Genomic DNA, 19,506 nt, shown 5'->3' on the forward strand with positions numbered 1-19,506 from the left:
CCACATTGATTAGTTATCAAGATGCTCTGCTAATTATATCCTGCCTATGGTTCTGACTCATGTGCAAAGTTTTAATTATATCATATCCAGTAACCTCTGCCCTGTGCAGTGTTGTGTGGATAGCAAAAATGCATTATGGGAATTGGCGTTTTCTCGAAACATATGCCTTGTCTGTTCAACAGAAAATAGAAAGAGAAAACTACAAATTAATGCCCCCTAGTTGTCCGTTATTTTTTTGTCGTCGTGCAAGTCCATTTTGGTGTCCCACACACGTAGAGCTAGCTGGGTTAGCAGATATTGTTAGCACATAACAAGTAAAGACAAAACCATAATGTTTGTTAACATAGCTGTGTTGTCTTTGATTTACTTCATCCCTGTCGAGGGTGATTTTTTGGGAATTTACTGTCACATATCTAGCAGCTGTAATTGCGATTTCAACCCAAACCTTAAAGGTCGGTATCAGCGCTTTTAACTTGGGTGGGGTGAGATCAAGCTACAGTACGGGAACCTGCCTTAACTACGGTGGTTTGGTAGTTTCTTACCCACCGTCATCGAACTTGCTAGCTAGTGCTAGCTTACAAAAACATAAAATGTAAACCAGGGTTATGGTGTCTAGCGCGGCTGTCTCGCTCTTTCATAGCAGCGCTTGCTAGCTAGTTGGGTAATTTGCTACAGTAGTTGGAAGCAATCAGCATAAGCTAGCTACTGTACAGTAGCTAGTGCTATCATGTTAGAGCTAGTAGCTACATGTTAACGTAGTAACTGAGTATGTCAGATGACTATTTTAACTTGTCAGCTGTCAAAAACCAGTTGTGCGATCAGTACCACGACTGACGCTTGACCTTCCTTGATCACTTACTTAGCAAGGCAATCTGAGTTACATTAACATTTTATTTGGAAACGCTTATGACACAACCGAAGTTAAAATCTGACGTTTATCTTCTGCCCATCACAGATCTGGAATGGGACCTCTACAAAAACATCTTTGGACAGCATCTGGTCCAGGACATAGTTTCAGAGGAGATGTCGAGGTTTCTCCAGAAGGAGAGCCCAGACCGACCACTTGTCTTGTCCTTTCATGGCTCTTCTGGGACGGGCAAGACTCTAGTCAGCTCCATGTTGGGAGAACACCTCTATGGCAAAGCCATGGGCAGCCCTTATGTCCACCAGTTTGTGCCCACCCTACACTTCCCCTTAGCAGACCGTGTCAAACAGTACAGGGTAGGATACGTGTCTTATATTTCCCAACGTCACATACCCTATTTGTTTTCCAATTAATCAACACATCTACTATGCACTACATACACACAGTCGTGATTACTTCTGTACTTTGGCCTCTTGTTGACAACGTAGCATTGTTCATCAGTATTTGAGTAGAAGACTTAGTATCACCATGTAAATATCGATGGCCAACAGCATTTTACTTGTCTAACATTTGTTTTGAAATTTTTGCCTCTGCTCTGTTTTCAACACTTTGTCTTCACCTTGAAGGAGGATCTTAAGAGGTGGGTGGAGGGAAACCTGACCGCCTGCGCTCGCTCTGTATTCATCTTTGACGAGATGGAGAAGATGCCGCCAGGCCTGGTTGACATCTTGGAGCCCTTCCTGGGTCCGTCCCACGTGGTGTTCCAAACCAACTACCGCAAAGCCATCTACGTCTTCATCAGGTAGCACATCCTAGCTAGGTGCTCACTGACCTGTGAAAGTTGTCGCCCGGCCTGCAAATGTCCTTGACTTCACCGTGTGTGGATTGTATATGGGCCTCTGAACTTACCTCTCTTTCTCTCGCTCTGTCTTGCTCTTCGTTTCTCTCTTTCTCTGTCTTTCTCTCTCTTTCTCTCTCTGCCTCTCTGGTTCTAGTACCACCGGGGATAAAGTGATTAACCGTCTGGCTGTAGAGGTCCGCCAGGCTGGTAGGGAGCGAGAGGAGATCAGATCGAGGGACCTGGAGGACAGCATCTCCCAGGCCCTGTTCAACAGCACTGGAAGTAAGAACTGCCTGTCAGTGGGAGAAAAAGAAAATTAGAGAACTTTACACAGAATTTGATGGTGTTATTCGTCAGATTTCCTCATTTGCTACTCCAGGAGGTATCCTTTCTAAAGAGGATTCTGTCTCTCTCTCTCTTCTCCCTCCCTCCCTCCAGGTGGTTTCTACCACTCCAGCATCATCAAGGAGAAGCTCATCACCAGGTACGTGCCCTTCCTTCCGCTAAGCAGACAACACGTGGAGCGCTGTGCCCATCAGGAGCTGTCTCGGCGGGGCCTGGGCCGTCGCAGTGACGTGGTCGAGGCAGTAGGGGGAGCCATGCTCTACTCTCCTCAACAGGGCCAGTACTTCTCCACCACAGGCTGCAAGTCTGTCGCTGCCAAAATCAGCCTCTTCCTTTGAGCCCACTGCAGAGAGAGTCCCCTTCACAGGACCTGCTGAAGAGATCCTATTTGGAGGAACTTTTAAGAGACTTGGACTGAATTTGAAGTCTCTCCGATGAGTTGAGAGGTTTTCTCCTTCCGCCTAATGAGACATGTAAAGGGAAGAGCTAGGCTGCCGTTGCCCAGGCACTTAATTGGCCATAGCAGTGTTGGAATGAGACTGAATGTCAATATCCTGGGCTGGACCCAGATCACACGCCATAGGAGAGGTTCTCTGGTCCAAAGACTTAATAAGGCGAGATCTTTTCATAGTACCTCTTGCTCCTCTACCTCAGTGCCAAGTTACCCTTTAAGTCATGGTGTGACTGGACTGACAGTATAGATTATAAAGAGGTATTGAAATCAAGACTTTAACCTTGCTGGCCCTGGTTGAAAAGAGAATGGTGCCTTAATCTCTTAAACATATTTTGGGTGGAAGGAAGCAGTAACATCGAAGTAACATATTGCTTCATGCTGTTGTTGTTCTCTCAACGGAGATGTCTGGAATGGACGATTGCAAGAAGAGGAAGTACCATTTGTCAGTCTGGAGATCAGGCGAAAATTAAGGGGTTAGGGTTGAAAAAAGTATCTTCTTTTTAAGTACAAAATATTCAAAATAGCAGTGTGAAAAGTCTTTAGGCTTGTGAGTTTCTAGAAATACATGTTTTTGCTAGATCATGTTGTTGCTTTGTGACGACAAAACATATTTAAACCAGCAGGTGGCAGTAAAGACTACCTTGGATAGTAGAGATGAAGTGAAACAAGTGGGTGCTTTCTAATTAATTTCATTATTTATTTAGTTGTATTTACCATTTTAACATTTGGGACACATTTGGTTTGACTTGCTAAATCAAGTGTTTGAATGCCAGTATTTATTTCATAAAACTGTATGTTTACTAAGGTATTTTAATGTAAGGATATCCAGGTTTTAGCTCAGATGTTTTTAGAAATTGCTGTGGAAGAAGACCAAATCAATTCTACGGTTCCAACGTGCAATAACTACACAGTTGTTTGACAAAACATTACTGATTGGTTATAAAACATGTCTGTGTAAATTGAGTTTAAAAGATGAGTGATGCATGCATACATCTAAATAATGTACTCTACCAAAGGTACATGTATGCTCAGCCTAAAAAACGTGATAGTTAATTGTTATCCTGAAATAGCTACATTAAACTAACTATTCTCTGCAGGGTTTTATACTGTAGAATACCACAGTATACTGTAAACAATATAGTATTGTACTGACTTGTGAAAATATGGCATACATATTTAAACAAACATGGTTGTTCCACTGCCAAGGGTACAGATGGAATAAATTACCAGGTAACATACCGCTCAAAAGTTTGGGGTCACTTAGAAATGTCCTTGTTTTCCATGAAATCACATTGAGTTTGAATAGGTATAGAGCTAAATGAAAAGGAAATAGTAATTGACATGGTTTTAAATCATCTTTTTAATTGAAATAATTGTGTCCTTCAAAACTTTGCTTTCGTCAAATAATAAGTTAGGGTAATCTGAAGAGATCCCCCCCCCCCCACCACCACCACCACCACGCTTCCTGAAGCATCTTTCTCAAGTTGGATTGGCTTGATGGGCACTTATGTACCATACCATCAGGCTGCTCCCACAACAGCTCAATAGGGCTGACATCAGCTGACCTATCCATTATCGACAGAATACCAGCTGACTGCTTCTTCCCTAAATAGTTCTTGCAGTTTGGAGCTATGCTTTGGGTCATGACTTATTGTAGGAGAATGTGGCTCCAATCAAGCGCCTTCCTTCATTAAGATCCCCTTTACAATTCTCACTGTACCCAAGCACTTCCCAGACCATCCCTTGGTCATCACAAGCGGCCAGTTGAGGACCAGTGAGATGTCTAGGAGGCTACGTCGGTGGGTGCTTCGTTACAGCAGTCCTGTGTCTGTTTCTCAAACCAGACACGCTAAAGTGTTTGTCCTCTTGCTCATTTTGGCTTCATGATCCAGGCATACCACTCCTCTGTCTGCTCTGGTGTGAGCCTGTTTGTGCCGTTCTGTGAAGGGAGTAGAACACAGTGTCGTATGAGAGCCTCAGTTTCTAGAAAATTCCTTGTATTTTTCACAAAAAGAATAGCCTGATGAGTTCCAGAACGCTCTTTTCTTGCCATTCCGAGCCTGTAATCGAACCCACAACTGCTGACACGCCAGACACTCAAGTAGTCTAAAGAAGGCCGGTTTTATTGCTTCTTTAATCAGCACAACACTTTTCAGCTGTGCTAACATAATTGCAAAAGGGTTTTCTAATGATCAATTAGCCATTTCAAATGATAAACTTGGATTAGCAAACGCAATGTGCCACTGGAACACAGAACTGATAGTTGGTGATAATGGGTTACGGTTCTGTAATGTAGATACTCCATTAAGAATCAGATTTTTCCCGTCCGTATAAAATATTCCTTGACAACATTAACAAAGTCCACACTGTCAATTTGATGTTATTTTAATGACCTTTTCTTTGAAAAACAATTTCTTAGTGACCCCACACTTTTTAACGGTAGTGTACATTGTGTTTTGCACCATTATAAACTTGAATTGACTCTGAACTGTTAACTGAGGTAAATATCCAATGTCCCACTTTCCTGTAAAATATGAGATTGAGCTTATACATGAACTTTGAAGACTGTCAGTCTACAAAATCTGCATTCCTGAGCTTAATTCCATGTATTTGATGTTCTGTAATAATTTCAGTCTCAGTTTTTCTCCCTGTTCCACATGAAGTGCCTCATAACCATGGTGATAATGGGCCTGTGTTAGGTTGAACACAGGGGCCACAGTGACTCTGTGCCAAACTCGTTCTGGAACCAACAAACAAGTTCCGTCCTTGTCACTGAAAATAAACATCCAATTCAGTGTTGTCAAACATTGTCATGAGTTTCGTGTCATTTAAGTACCCTATCTGTCTATTTTGAATGATGCGATAAATAGGTTTACAAGCTACACAGTCTTTCTATATCTATATGTTTTCATAGGGTTTCAGATTGAGCCTATATAACACTGGTGTGAAGTAACTTGATGACAAGTTGTGTCACCAAAATAAAGTTACAGTATCTCACAACAGTATCTCACAATTGGACACACAAACACATACACTCATTTACCATTCACTTTGTAACATAAACAGCAACCTAAATTTCTCTTGCATCATGAGTGTAAGCCTCCCAGATGGGTCCTTGCGGTTCTTCATTAGAGTCGGGGCTACAACCAGCTTACTTTCTTCTCTTCTTTGCACGTTTTTAGCAAATGATGTACGTAAGCTTCTTCTTGAAGGGATTCTTAGTGGGGTCAGTCCTTGAAGTGGATGGATGGACCCTACCTCTGGTCACCTCAGCTGGGCTGCATGTTATGAAGAGAAGCAGCTCTCATCTCGCCCTGACACAGATGGGTGGCTGATATCATATTGGCAAACACACAACAGGAAATGAATACTTTCTCCACAGGAAATGAACAGGTGTCAGAGGTCCTCTGGAGTGTGTGTGTGTGTGGCGTGGGAGGTATGATACGTGTGTCGATGTTTGTGAGAATGCGCGACACACACATGTGATTTCTTTTTGTCACAGCAAAAGTGTTGCCAGAGAGATGTCACTTTCTCAAGGATCACAGTCCATCAGCTTACAATGTTCAGAGATGCCTCGAACCCATCCTCACATCACACATATGCCACTTCTCCCTTCAGTCTCACAGTGATGACTTCATTACCCCCCCACCCACCCACCCACCCACCTCAGTGAGGGTGACCAGCAGTCAGAGGGTCAGGGCTCTGAGAGGCCTCTTCACCCCAGCTGCCGCTGTTAAAGGAAAAGCTTTTCTGTATCGCCATCCTGCGGACAATGAGACGCCCATATAGCGCCAAGATGACCTCCCTGGTCCCTCCTCCACCTCTCCCAGGCCTGACCCCAGGGCCCGCGTTCACACGCTCCCCAGGACAGCTGGACCAGCCTCTCTCTCTCTCTCTTTAACCCTCTCTCTCTCTCGCTCTCTCTTTCTCTCTCGCTCTCTTTCTCTCTCGGTCTCTCTCTCTCGCTCTCTCTCTCTCTCTCTCTCTCTCTGTCTCTCTAACCCTCTTTCCCTCCCTCTCTCCATCTCATTTTCCATATCTCTCTCTCTCTCCCTCTCTCTCTCCCCTGTCTGTAAGGCCACCCCTCACTCTCACTGCTCCAGCATCACAAATCGGGGGGTGTAAAAAGCCACTCCCCCCACCCCCATTGGGCAACAATGGGCCTCTCCCGCCCCCCCCCCCCCTTTCCTCAGCCACATCTGTGAGTGCCCCTCTGTTTTCTCATTCTTCTTCTTAACCGCTCCATTCTTGGCTCTTATTCACTTGTAAATGTGGCCAGCGATACTTCTGATGGGTCTTTTATCCATGCGGCCGGGGTCAGGGGAAAGGTAGGGGAGAGGGGACTGGGTAGTGTGGCTACAGAGGGGGGTGTGGGGGGGTGTTGGGAGTGAGGAGGAGGGGGAGGGGGGGTTATGTGGGCCAGAGTAGTGGGGAGACAATTGTGGACAAAGAGTTAAACCCTTTTTTGTGAGTGCAGTCATTTGGGACGGTTGGCCAAACCCAACTCTTGCCTGCATTCCTGCAACCTCCTCTGGCTGCTGGAACAGCACTTTGAGGAGATCAGAGGAGGAAACAAGGACTGACCTGGTACCATCCTCCTCTCCACGCACCCCATCTCTGTCAGTGGGACCCTGTCGTTCTGCAACTCAGCCAGAAGGCTTACTGCCCCATGGTGGCAAGTTCACCAACATCTGAAAGGAGCCTTTAGCACTTGTAGTGTTTCTTCAAAAATAAACTTTGTTAACACATTGGATGAGAAAAAGTCTATAGAGGGAGAACAGGAAACAGAAGTCTTCCCTCTTGGATGTAATGTGTGTGAGTGTTTGTCTGGGGCCTGTTAGCTAAACAGGGTACGACTGGGAGGACGGTGGAATGACCATCAGCCACCCTGGTGTCATTGTGTCACATAGGGTCAGTGTGTGTGTGTGTGTGTGGGGGGTATATGTTATTTTACCTTCTGCTCTGACCCCAGCAAACCTCTTCGTCCACAATAAAGGGGTGGTCTCTGTGGCAATAGAGTCTCCACGACAACAGGTGAACAAAGGGTGCGCAGCGGGGGGAATGTGGGGCCTGGGAGGGGGGGGGCGGGAGGGGGAGGGGGTGAAGGGAGGAGAGAGGGAGGTAGGACCGGGTGGGATGAAGGGGGGAGGGGGGGGGGTTGGTGACCTTGGCCTCTGTGTGGTCAGATGAGCCGTGAGGGCCGCAAGCCTTACCATGGAAAAGGGGGGGGGGGGGGTATAATGGAACGATGCCGCTCATCTTCTTTCAAGCTCCGGATGATTAATTAAAACACACACAGTACCAGGGGCCACCCCCCGTCCCCTCAGTACACACGACCCCCCCTCCTACCCCATCTGACCTCTGTGTGCCTGCTGCTCATACACTCTGCCCGGTCCTTTGACGCGGTCACTTTCCCAACACCCCGACTGATGAATGGTTCCTTTCCCACCTACAACTTATGGTAATGCTCACCATGCCCAGGAACGTGGAACTTTCTAGGGACAGCTGCAGTTTTCTGCTTCAACAAATACGGCCAAAGATAGATCCACCAATATCACACTACAGAATATAAATATAATATGCTGTTTAAATTTACTTTGTCTTCTCTCGAAATGTTCAAATGTACAGTTATGTCACTGTTAAAAAAGGCTGGCCGTTGCCTACATTGATTGTAGCGTGGTTCTAATGTACATGACGTATGATCGCTCTCTTGTCTCTATGGAAATTGTTCCCTGAAAAACCAACGGAACACACAGTAGAGCATTCGGCTGTTGTTATTGGTTTCTTGTTGGTGATGTCCAGGCGTCCATGGAAGCCCAGCTGTGGAGGCAAAGTGTGGTCGTCTCTGTGACTCCATGACGGGGCTGGAACAATGGGGCTGTGTGGTGAAACAGAAGATAGCACACTGTGTGCCTGGAACAACAGGAGCGGGGCTTCACTGGTGGCAGAGGGGCGCTGGGAGAGATGGAGAGATGGACGGATGGCATGAGCGTTCGGTCCGAGACGCGTCCAGGCGTCTCTAGCTCGTGTCGGGATGCGTGTGCCTTTCAGCCACCTGCATTGGGTACACACACACAAACAGACATACATACTGACATAGATACGCAGCCACACACATGCATTCACCAACAAATACACACACACACTGACATACATACGCAGCTACACACATACACTCACCAACAAATACACACGCGCAGGCTTACATACACACCCCGGTGCAGAAGGCTCATTTAGAAAATAATTATACTAAAATTGGTGGAAAGTTTGATGTGGTTTCTTTGAAAGGCTAAGTTAAATATTGTTTGTTCCTCCTTTCAACAGAACGAATACTGCGCGGGCAATACCACACAGTGTAAAACAAAATGGATGGATCCAGCTTGGTACTGGTGATGACATTTCCGGGGGGTAAGGGAGGGGGGGATACGTATGTGTGTACGTGAGTGTGTGCATGTGTGTGTATGTGGGGGGGGTGAGTTGGTGTGTGTGTATTTGTGTGTGGCTGACTTGGTGTGTGAGTGCTTGTGTGTGCGAGTTGATATGTGTGTGTGTTTTGGAGTGGGGAGGGGGAAATCATAAGAAATTCCCCAGTCCCTGTCTTCCTCAACTTTCCCACCACCAAATGCTAGCCTAGCGAGAGGTCTGCGCTAAATGCACTTTAGCATCCCTGCACATTCAAGACAGACTGACGCATGCAGACGCAAAGCCATGGTGGAGACACTCGTCTCTATAAAGACCATCATGGTGGCAAACTGGGCGGTCCCTTTTTCAGGTCTGTTGTCGCAGTATCGTGTGAGCAGGTTGGCTGAGGATCGAAATCAGCCTTCTAGGTTTCTCAGCCATCCCTGGAAGCACCAGCACACATGACCAAGACTGGATGCTGTGACGTCATTCCTCTGATGCTCCTACGCCCACCCCCCCCCCACCCCCCCACCCTCCGCCGTCCATCCCCTGTTCTCACAGGCAAGGGCGGTGTCACCCATAGCGATGACACTCAGCCCTGGTCACGTGACCGGGGCTTCCAGGAGACATGGAGGACGTGAGGGACCCGGATGAGAATACACGCAGGGATGGTGTTGGGGGGGGGGGACCAGCTGTGATGGACGGAGCCTCACGATCAGGCCATGGAGGTCACAGTGGAGAGAGAGAGAGAGGAGAGAGAGGAGAGGGAGGAGAGAGAGAGAGAGAGAGAGAGAGAGAGAGAGAGAGAGAGAGGAGAGAGAGGAGAGAGAGGAGAGGGAGGAGAGAGAGAGAGAGAGAGAGAGAGAGAGAGAGAGAGAGAGAGAGAGAGAGGAGAGAGAGGAGAGAGAGAGAGAGAGAGAGAGAGAGGGAGAGAGAGAGAGAGAGAGAGAGAGAGAGAGAGAGGCGAAACGTCACCTTTTGGAGCCGTGGAGTGATTCTGAATCCTTCCCCCTCCCGTGCTCATATTCCCACTCTTGTTTTCTGAAAGATGAAGTCATATTTTTGCCTCATTGAGAGGTTCTTTCCAATGTTGTTTATCTGGTTGCGTTGTGCTCGGGTTACACAGTGTTTGTGTGATTTCATGTTTTACTCATACGTTGGAGGCTGGATACTAACAGTATTGAAGAGTGAATGGCTTTGCATGTACACAGTCTTGTGGTGAGTGGACTCAGAAAAGGGTAAATGCTTCTAATTATCACTAATTCAAGGATCTTAAGTATAGCCTGTCTCGTCGATATGAATATCAATACCTATCAATTTGCCAATACCAGATCCTGACCTGCAGGCAAAATCATTAGCTCTCAGGTTGTCACACAATTTTGAATATGTATGAAATATGTTTTAAATGAATCTGTGTACATCTGGTCCAATTCTTTTTTAATGCTCTTGCACTCTGATAAAGAAATCAGTAAATCCTCCCTTTGTTTTTTATTCATATGATATAAAATCAAGTTGATTGGCAAGTGTTTTTTCAGAAAAACTTAAAGGATTAGACAACACATAGCAGAAATATACTAATCCAGATTTAAGTAAGTAGCAGGGATTTTTTGTTAAAAATGGATCTATGGAATGTGTTGAATATGGATTTTTATAAAAAGGACTTTACTTTGAAGATAAACAGACCACACACAACTCTCCCTGGAAGCAATCCACTATTAGATCACCTCACTTGTCAACTGAAAAGGGAAAAAATATGCTAGACCCCATCACTTTACCAGAGAAACGGTTCCTAGAAGTCTCCCTCACACTTTCTCTTGTTGGCATGCTGGGAGAGATTGGGGAGGCCTTTGAGAGAACCCCAGAAATCTGGACTGAGACGATACTGTGTGGTGTGAAAATCAAATACACCATCATCCCACTGCAGGACACTGAGTCTATATTTGGACATCCCACACTCCTTTTTGGATTCACTTCCATGTTGTCCCAACACTGGTACAATAATGTGAATACCCAATCATGAACTTCTTTCATTTTTTTGTTGATATACATGTTAGTTACTTTATGTGAGCATGCATCCCAAAGTGAAATATTTTCTAGCGCAGTCTTCAGTGTGTTTTTAACACATTTGAGGATGCTGAGTTTACACATGAAAGTTTGAAATTGTGTGACTAGGCCAGCACCTTTAAGCTTTTTGACAATGTTGTTAGAGGTAGAAATGATGGCCTGAGAAGAAATTGTTCTTATTAGTCTGGCAACAAATCCCCAAATTAAAGCTTTGATAAAAAAATACTTTATAGCCACCGGTTCTCTGATCCTCATCAACATCTTTAAACGATAAACAATAAGGTACACTAGTCTTAAACATTAGATCTTCGTTTTTATAAAGTCAATGTAGATTTATTAGTTTTGATATAAGAAATGCATCCTGTTAGTCAAGTCTTTAGGCCTATGTAAGACACAACATACATAAAAATGAGAGCAAAAACGAAAGAGTAAAACTGACGTAATACTTTATTTACTTATTGAAATCGGGTTAGAAACAAAATCCTTCTTTATTGGAATATAACGAGGCTTGTCTTCAAAGGATTAAACATTTGAAATGATCTTGGTTTGTTAAACAAAATTAAAATGATACATTCCTAAAGAATTATGCAAATTGTAATCCTGGGCACCACAAAAGGGGCCTACAAAGACGTTGTAGAGCGACAACAAACCTATCCTTGCATGGAGCTATCGAAAGTAATAAGATAATAGAAGACTTTGATTTCTGCTTTTAGGAAGAATTGGGAATTGTAGAGCAAAACATTAGTGGGTTCCTAATGTATGATTAGGTTACAGACCTATCGTTGGACAATTGGCTTGGTCTGTATAACATTTTGGAAACTTATTAAAAACACATTAAACCACTTTAGACAGGTTGCCTAATTAAGATTCTCTGTTAAAGAAAAATTGTAATATTTTGCCAAAGAGGCCTATGCTAAGCCTTTATCTGGATTCTCTCCAATTGTTCATCAACAGACACTGATTTTAGACGATTGAAGAATAACAAGAATACCTGGAAAAATCCACAATCAAGAATTAAAGACCGAAGTATTGAATGTGACATAGATTTTCATTAGAGATCCAGATGCCAAAGAACCTTCAGCAACAGATGTCCATGCACAATTCTCGGGTTGTGTTTGAAATTTCACAAGAATTGCGTTTGGACAATCAGCCGCGAGGGCTCAGATTTTCTCCAGCGATTTGTATTTGTTAGCTTGATCTTAATCGACTTCGTTGACTACGTAGTATCTTCATCACGCACGTGAAATGGTTATGCAAACTGTCAAACTTACTGTCAGTGTACTGAGTCGTACTGACTCAATAAATTATTGTCGGCAGCGTTTCTTTGTGGAAATATCCTGAATATGGACTGTAGAATTAGGATAGGCTATATCATTCAGAAAATACAATTTATGAAAGGAGTCTTTTGAACATATAATAACTGTATAACTAAACGTCTAGGCCTACATATATTTATAACTAGTTAGTTATACAATGCACATTTCGTTTTTTACAATTATTAACAATTAGCCTATTAGAATCTTATTTCAAGCACCACGAAGAGAAAACATTAAATTCGAGATTCTCTGAAACAAATTTGCTTACCAAAAGTAACAAGGCCTTGGTATGCTATAGCTATTGCCTCCATCAAAAATAAGCAAAATACTCTGTTGAAGTTTTCGTAATTCAATCGAACACTAACCCACACATAAATGTTGTTGTTTAGGCTACTTAAGTAAATAATTCGAGTTGTATTCTCCAGCATCAATACAAATCGTTGTAAACGCACACTTTCAAACGACGCTCTTCAAACTCCATTCTGCCTCCTTTTCGCCATATGTGCACCTGTAAGACTCATCTTCTTGCACACACTGAGTTTCAACCTGATTATGTAGACCAAGACAGCCACTTAAACTCGACTTCAAATTCTTCAAATGATACAAACCGTTACCTCATGGCAGTTAAGAGTCTTAGATTTGAAAACGTTAAGGTTACAAAGAAGCACATCTTGCACGCCGATGACGCCAGGGAAGCCCAGAGAGAGATGGCTGAACCGCTGATGCACCTGCTCTTCCATGCTCTTCAGTATAATTTCTGTACTCCAGTTTATGGATAAATGATAGGACGCGTATAAAGGCATGTGAGTCAAGTCGTAGAGCTCTCCGAACCAGTATTAGTTGATAGGATGACTGCATTGGAATGGCACTGGCTTGCTATTCGCCTATCCAAAGGCTTTTCTGAGGCTCCACTAACAATAACGGTGTTACCGAGATTGTCGGCGAGAGGGAGTGGGGATGGTCCTCTCTTGGTACTGAATTTGAATAACACCACGGGGTGATAAACGTCCATTGTGCTAAAGAACTAATGAATCTGCACTGTCTCTGATAGCACACAAGCCAGCAGCTGCGAATGAAGGACCAGCTACCTCTTAAAGATACAACAGTCCAATTTTCAATTACAATCAAAACACTGTTAACCTTGCAAAACGTATTGACAATTCCAAATGACGTTTACTTCTGTTGTTCTAAGGAAACTGCCCATGCAGGAATAGGCCTATTTATGCAGAAGCTGGACTAAAAGGCTGTATAAACATCAACTAATAAGCTTCAGCTACTTTTACAAAATGATTTTCCAATTATTCCTGAATGGTCTGGTCAAATGCCATGCAACAAGTTCTATTAACGTATGTAATTATAGTTACATCTGTAATATTAGTCAGTGGATTTGTTTACGGAATCCTTGGCATCAGGCAGATATTACATTTCCCCGCGTGAGGATCAATAAAGTGTATCTCATCTTAAATTAGACTGTGGGCTACGCAGGCTATTACAACTGCCTGGTTGTCTCAATACAATTTTTTTCTTTTGTACACGAAATAGCTGGGTTGAATAACTAAATTGAACGCATCAAATTAAAAGCTACTGTTACGAGTAGGCTTATTGATTTTGGGGAAAATGTGATAGAACCACACAAATCAGGAGATGCATCCTACCATGGTAGACATTTTTTTTACTTACGTGTCCCAATCCTATATGTGAATGTCTACATCTTTCTTTTTGTTATTTGTTTAACTAAGAGACTACCCATTTAATAAACAAAATGGACCAAAACAAAATACCTTTTGGACCAATAGGCCTCTATAAGCCTTTATTAGGATAGAATTTAGGCCTACACCTTATAGATCATCGCGGGGCTGCAGTCTCATAGGTGAATATGAAAGGAACCGCCATCAGGGATTCTAGGTCCTCAGACATATCAGTTGGACTCATCCACAGAATTCCTTCGTTGGGAGTGAGTTAACATTTCCTTTGCTGGGAACATCTTCTCAATTTCGTTGCTCATTTGCCTCTCTAAGGGCCTACCCGCTGCTGCCTTTTCACGGCCGTGTCAGAATAATTTAGTGCAGGAGGCCCGAGATCGCTGAAGATTATGCCAATGAAAGGGACAGGACGCGTTATTAATGCTTACTCATCGGAAAAGTGAGAGAGAAAGGACTTCACTCCAAGATTGGTTTAATTCCCTGGAAGATGAACAACTATAGCCCACCAAGACATTCACATATCAGAATTGAATTATTCGTACAGCAAAAAAGTACGTAAAAAAAGTACAAATACATGTTTCTGTTTATTGAACATTAAGACCTCCTAAATGTCCAGTTGTTGATTTAGGCTACACCAACATGTAAAGTTTACAGATGAAATTAAATAGATAATCCTTAATTAAGTAGGTCTATGTGAAAAGCAAGCAATAAATAGAAAATCAGACTCGTCAATCCCCAATAATCTATCCTACACGATTGGAATCTCTATCCTGCATGTAAATACCTAGCATTCTTACATTCAAGGGTTCATTTAAATGACACTTCAATAGCTCTTGCTTGGACCTCAATATCAGCCATACCCTTTATACCGGTTTTTTTGCGTTTTATTAAGGGTAAAACTGTATCCCATTTTATCTTGTCATTGAACTTTAAGTCATACCCTTGTCAGAAAACGCTGCATAATTATGAACCCTAATCAAAAACACATAAAATACACTTTGTGTTGTACTGTAGGTCTTTCAAGTCATTCATACTGACTTGGCCGCCTTGTTGATAGGATGAATCTCTGGTAAAAGCCCAAGTGTTGAGGTCGGCTGGACAGACTGATGTGCAGTGTTCAAATTGGTGTTCAGTTTTCAGACTGGTGCAGTGTTCGGTCTGGTCTGTATTACTCTGACTGGTTGTAGTGTTCAAACTGGTGTGCAGTGTTCAGACTGGTGTTTGGTGTTCACACTGGTGTGTGGTGTTCAGACTGGTGTAGTGTTCAGACTGGTGTAGTGTTCAGACTGGTGTTTGGTGTTCACACTGGTGTGTAGTGTTCAGACTGGTGTAGTGTTCAGACTGGTGTTTGGTGTTCACACTGGTGTGTAGTGTTCAGACTGGTGTAGTGTTCAGACTGGTGTAGTGTTCACACTGGTGTGTAGTGTTCAGACTGGTGTAGTGTTCAGACTGGTGTAGTGTTCACACTGGTGTGTAGTGTTCAGACTGGTGTGTAGTGTTCAGACTGGTGTTCAGTGTTCAGGTCAGCATGGACTGGCTGGTGTGTCTCAACTCAAGCCACATGAGTCAGTAGAGATCTGAAGGATTGCCTGGTTTCCAGTTCTCTGGTCATCTGCTGGTCCAGCATTAAAAACCACATGCCAATACTGGATGGTTGCTAGGTAACGGGGGCAGGGGGGGAGCGGTAATAGGCTCTTTGGGTGAGAGTGTGACGTATGGAGCCTCTGGAACCACTGGGCTCAATAGATCTGTGAGCAGAAACAGGAACTACAGCACGCATGTCTTTAGCCATGAAACCTCCGTTGTGGAACTCCCAAGATTCCTTCATTCCTCACGCACATCATCCCCCCCTCCATCCTTCTTCTTTGCCAGGTGAGACGGGATTCCTTCGCCTTTTACAATTGGACCCTTTCACGGTTCCTCCTCAATCAGCCCAAACGTTCGAGTTAATCAGTAGTTTTTAAGGGATGCTGCGTGTGCAGTGTTTCCAATCCCACTCCCGTGTCTTATTGTATAGCCCGGGTCTTAGCACATCTGTGAGCTTAGGGGAAAGACCCCCCACTGGGGCAGAGCTAGTGAAGCTGTTGGGGGGTGGGGGGGGGGGCACCATTCCTGAATAAATGAGCTTCTCCTCTATTAGCCTGGTGTCCAGCCCCGCCACTGACCTCTGACCTCTTCAGAGGAAAAGTTATTGAAGCTGACCATCCCAGGCTGACCACTCAGGAGATGCTTGGGGAAAGTGCCCTGACGGGGGGGGGGGGGGGGGGGGGGGGGGGGGGGGGGGGGGAGGGCTGGCTCAAGGGGGGTCACCCTAAAGAAAGCAGAAGGGTCCTAGGGGTTTGGGAGGTCTGTCATGAGTGGAGAAATGTCCTTTGAATCTCCCCCCCCCCCTTCCGCCACACACACACACATCCACCGTTCCCCCACATCCACAAGTGTGTCCCTTACACTATTGTGACTCTGAGCTATGTCCAAACAGAAGGCTTCAAACACCCCCCCCCCCCCCCCCCCCCATCTTAAAATCTTTGGTCCCTTTTGTTTCTCTTGGACCCCCCCCCCCCCCCCCCCCCTTTTTTTTCTCCTCCAACCATCGCAATCTATTTGGCCCATTGTATTGATTTTCCTTTCTCTAACATTGCCTCTTTCTATAGTTTTATATGCTCTTTTCTGGGGTTTTATTACAGCCTGTAGTATTCACTATTGTGTGAGTTCTTGACTGGATGTAACTCATTAAAGACACTTCATAGATGGAGAATGGGTGTTTAGCGTAGCAATTAAAGCATGTGATCAATATATGGTGAACCAATGAGTACATTATTGACAATTAGTCCAGAAATAAGGCTTGCTTTACATTATAAGCAATCCATTTGAAAGAGTACAATTTGTTCAATATCTCTTAGTTTATATGTTTTATTTGGTTCAACTGTCAAGTCATTTTATCTGGATTGTGGTCACCTGTTCAGGTTTTTGAGATTATTATGCGGGGTGGATTACTGACCAACAAAGGTCAAACAACCAAGAAATCGATTTCTCGTCCACCTCCATCTTCAGTTCCTCAACATCGTTTCTGAATGCAAACTTCAGGGATTCACCTTGCAAGCACCCTGGTCCAGGAAATAAATACAATCCTAATAAATAAAGCCATCTGCACATATTCAAGTTTTTTTTGTTTTGAGGACGTTTTGTTTCAGTCAGTTAAAAGTTCTAGCAGCAGCACTGCAGCCTCAGGTCTGTGCACCGGTAGAGTCCTGGGCTGGCGAGGTGGACAGTTCCCCCGCTTTGCTGGCTTTTGATGTCCGTCTGCCCCCTGGTGGCGACGCAGGGGACTGCACCTCCTGCTCGGTGAGCTGGCGAAGGAGAAGGTCCACGCTTTGGTCTAGAACCACCATCAGAACCTTCTGTTCCTCCTGGGAGAAGCGGCCGAGAACATGGCGATCCACCGACGTTTTACCCGACGGTCTCCCAATGCCCACCCTTAGTCTGGGCATCACCTGTTTAGGGAGGCGGTGTGGGTCAAAATACAACATTTGCAAGTGAAGACGTATGGTGAAAGAAAACAAAAGTGATGATTTAAGTCCTAGAGAATGTCAGTCTGGGTGAGAATAAAAAAATACTTACGTCTGTCTGTAGACAGTCAACGCAGGAGCGGACGCCATTGTGACCCCTGTGAATGCGAGTTAACAGTTTGACTCAGGTCAGATCCCTTTACAAGTGACCCTACTGGGAGCATACAGAGGCTAAAATGTCAGCGACAACACAGATCAGTTGTCTACCGGACTACTTAGAAGAAGATCTAACATCAACACCAGCTCGTACGCTCTGCAGTAAGAATTCCAGAGAGTTCCAGAGGCGCTCACCTGGCACTGCCCCCCAGTTTCATGGCCAGCTTCCCCAAGGGCTTGTCCAGCTCATCGTGGACCAGAAGGATGTGCTCTGCATGGATGCTGTATTTCCCCGCTGGAGGATCAAGGTGAGAGGAAAATAGAATCATGTAAAACACATTAAGCCAAGTCATCAAGTCTGTAAACAGGAAGTGATGTAGACATGGGTTTCCTGGCTCCCCACCCACAGCAGGTTCAGCTATGTGTCGGTTTCCTACCTGCCTTGGCCACCGAGACCCCGTTGATGTTCATGAGCAGGCGAGGCCGCAGCAACACGATCTGTGTGTCCTGACGCTCCAACACGATGACCTCACCGGACACGTGCTTCTCAGCTCGCCACCGATCAGCGACCCCGAGACGGTCGGCGAGGGCGGCGATCACAGCCATGCCCACGCTGTGCCGCGTGCCGTCCATGCCCGGGTTGCCCAGACCCACAACCTGGCAGAACAGATGGACGCCGCCATTTTCATCAGTTTCATCAACCATTTTTTCAAGGAGTATCGTTTAGTACTGCGGTTTTCAACCCTGGTCCTCAGGGTCTACTCTCCTGTATGTTTGAGATGTCTACCTTCTCTAACACACCTGACTGAAATTAATGGTAGTTATTAGGCTTATGTAGAGCTTGATAACAAGCAAAAATATTTCTACAAATGTGAAACTAAAATATTCAATTTAGCTTAAGTGTTTAAAAAGTCCGCTCAGATCAGCCAAATAAATCACTACTGATAATTATATTTATTTTAGTCAAGATGTTATTCCTTTCCCAGGAGAACAATCGTCCTGAAAATGATATTGAGGAAGCAAGCATTGTGATGTCAAAATAAACATTGTTAGTCAAAAATATTTCGATGGAATGTTGACAAAAACCTAACTGTAGCCAAAGAACATGCTGTACCTTAATGAGACAATTAGACTTTACGCTAAGTGCAGTGATTGAACAAAACAGAACGTTCTCCTGTGACGCCTCGACTGTTCAGAAGTAACTTTCTAGCAACAACAGAAGTGATATCACAACTTGATATTCACATTGAACGTATCATCTAATTTTAAGACAGTGTCAATGTAAAGAAACAATTACACTTATCTGCTTACTTACCAATCTTCGTCGAACATTAGTGTGCATTTCTGCCTCGCTGCCCATCGCTGGAGTAAATGCCCCTGTCAGCATTGCTCGATTTATCAGTTTTGACAAAAGTCGACGCATTGTGACAAAGTTCAGAAGCTTCCAAAAATGTGACACACAATGCCAAAGTTTACTGAAGATTGTGACGTTTCTCATGAAAACGCAAAACGGAACAGTTAGCTAACCGGTGACATAGATTTGTGAAATATGGCTAACGTTGGCTGACATATAGCCTCATTAATCGATAAATTGCTCAAATGGACACTCTATAAACTCGATAAACAAAGACATTTAAATAAGCCCAAGAAAGTAAAAAACTTTAAACAACAACAGTGGACAGTGTCAAATCCAGATAAAAAACAACCAAGCTGCCATGCCTCTTCAGAGCAAAGTCAAAGAGAAATCCTAAAGAGGGGGCTCACTGACTTTGCTCAGAAGTGCTGCCACCTAGCTTGGAGGTTTAGTACTTCATTCATGGTACAAATAGTGTATCTGATCTTCACATTAACAAA

At 44.2% G+C, this 19,506-nt stretch overlaps 2 protein-coding genes across 2 annotated transcripts; one reads left to right on the forward strand and one right to left on the reverse strand.

Annotated features, from left to right (window-relative positions):
* Positions 1–243: 243 nt before the first annotated feature.
* tor2a (torsin family 2, member A) lies at positions 244–5,294 on the forward strand. Its single transcript, XM_047015994.1, has 5 exons — positions 244–452; positions 956–1,221; positions 1,492–1,667; positions 1,861–1,988; positions 2,145–5,294. Exons 1-5 carry the CDS (start codon positions 332–334, stop codon positions 2,387–2,389), a joined length of 936 nt encoding a protein of 311 aa, XP_046871950.1. The 5' UTR covers positions 244–331; the 3' UTR covers positions 2,390–5,294.
* An 11,572-nt stretch (positions 5,295–16,866) lies between these two features.
* Positions 16,867–19,386, reverse strand: ptrh1 (peptidyl-tRNA hydrolase 1 homolog). Its single transcript, XM_047015858.1, has 5 exons — positions 18,968–19,386; positions 18,090–18,309; positions 17,848–17,947; positions 17,609–17,654; positions 16,867–17,481 (listed from the first exon to the last, which is right to left on the reverse strand). Exons 1-5 carry the CDS (start codon positions 19,148–19,150, stop codon positions 17,215–17,217), a joined length of 816 nt encoding a protein of 271 aa, XP_046871814.1. The 5' UTR covers positions 19,151–19,386; the 3' UTR covers positions 16,867–17,214.
* Between the last annotated feature and the right edge of the window lie 120 nt (positions 19,387–19,506).

The sequence above is a fragment of the Hypomesus transpacificus genome, unplaced genomic scaffold (assembly GCF_021917145.1).
Source record: "Hypomesus transpacificus isolate Combined female unplaced genomic scaffold, fHypTra1 scaffold_31, whole genome shotgun sequence".
NCBI lineage: Eukaryota > Metazoa > Chordata > Actinopteri > Osmeriformes > Osmeridae > Hypomesus > Hypomesus transpacificus.

What these genes read in the sequence shown, in the direction of transcription:
- tor2a (XM_047015994.1), top strand. Translation starts at nt 332, where the DNA reads ATGTTTGTTAACATAGCTGTGTTGTCTTTGATTTACTTCATCCCTGTC. An exon ending in TTTCAACCCAAACCTTAAAG is followed by an intron (nt 453 to 955) that starts GTCGGTATCAGC and finishes TGCCCATCACAG; the next exon opens with ATCTGGAATGGGACCTCTAC. An exon ending in ACCGTGTCAAACAGTACAGG is followed by an intron (nt 1,222 to 1,491) that starts GTAGGATACGTG and finishes TTCACCTTGAAG; the next exon opens with GAGGATCTTAAGAGGTGGGT.
- ptrh1 (XM_047015858.1), bottom strand. Translation starts at nt 19,150, where the DNA reads ATGAGAAACGTCACAATCTTCAGTAAACTTTGGCATTGTGTGTCACAT. An exon ending in CTAATGTTCGACGAAGATTG is followed by an intron (nt 18,310 to 18,967) that starts GTAAGTAAGCAG and finishes CTGTTCTGCCAG; the next exon opens with GTTGTGGGTCTGGGCAACCC. An exon ending in TTGACTGTCTACAGACAGAC is followed by an intron (nt 17,482 to 17,608) that starts GTAAGTATTTTT and finishes CTCCCTAAACAG; the next exon opens with GTGATGCCCAGACTAAGGGT.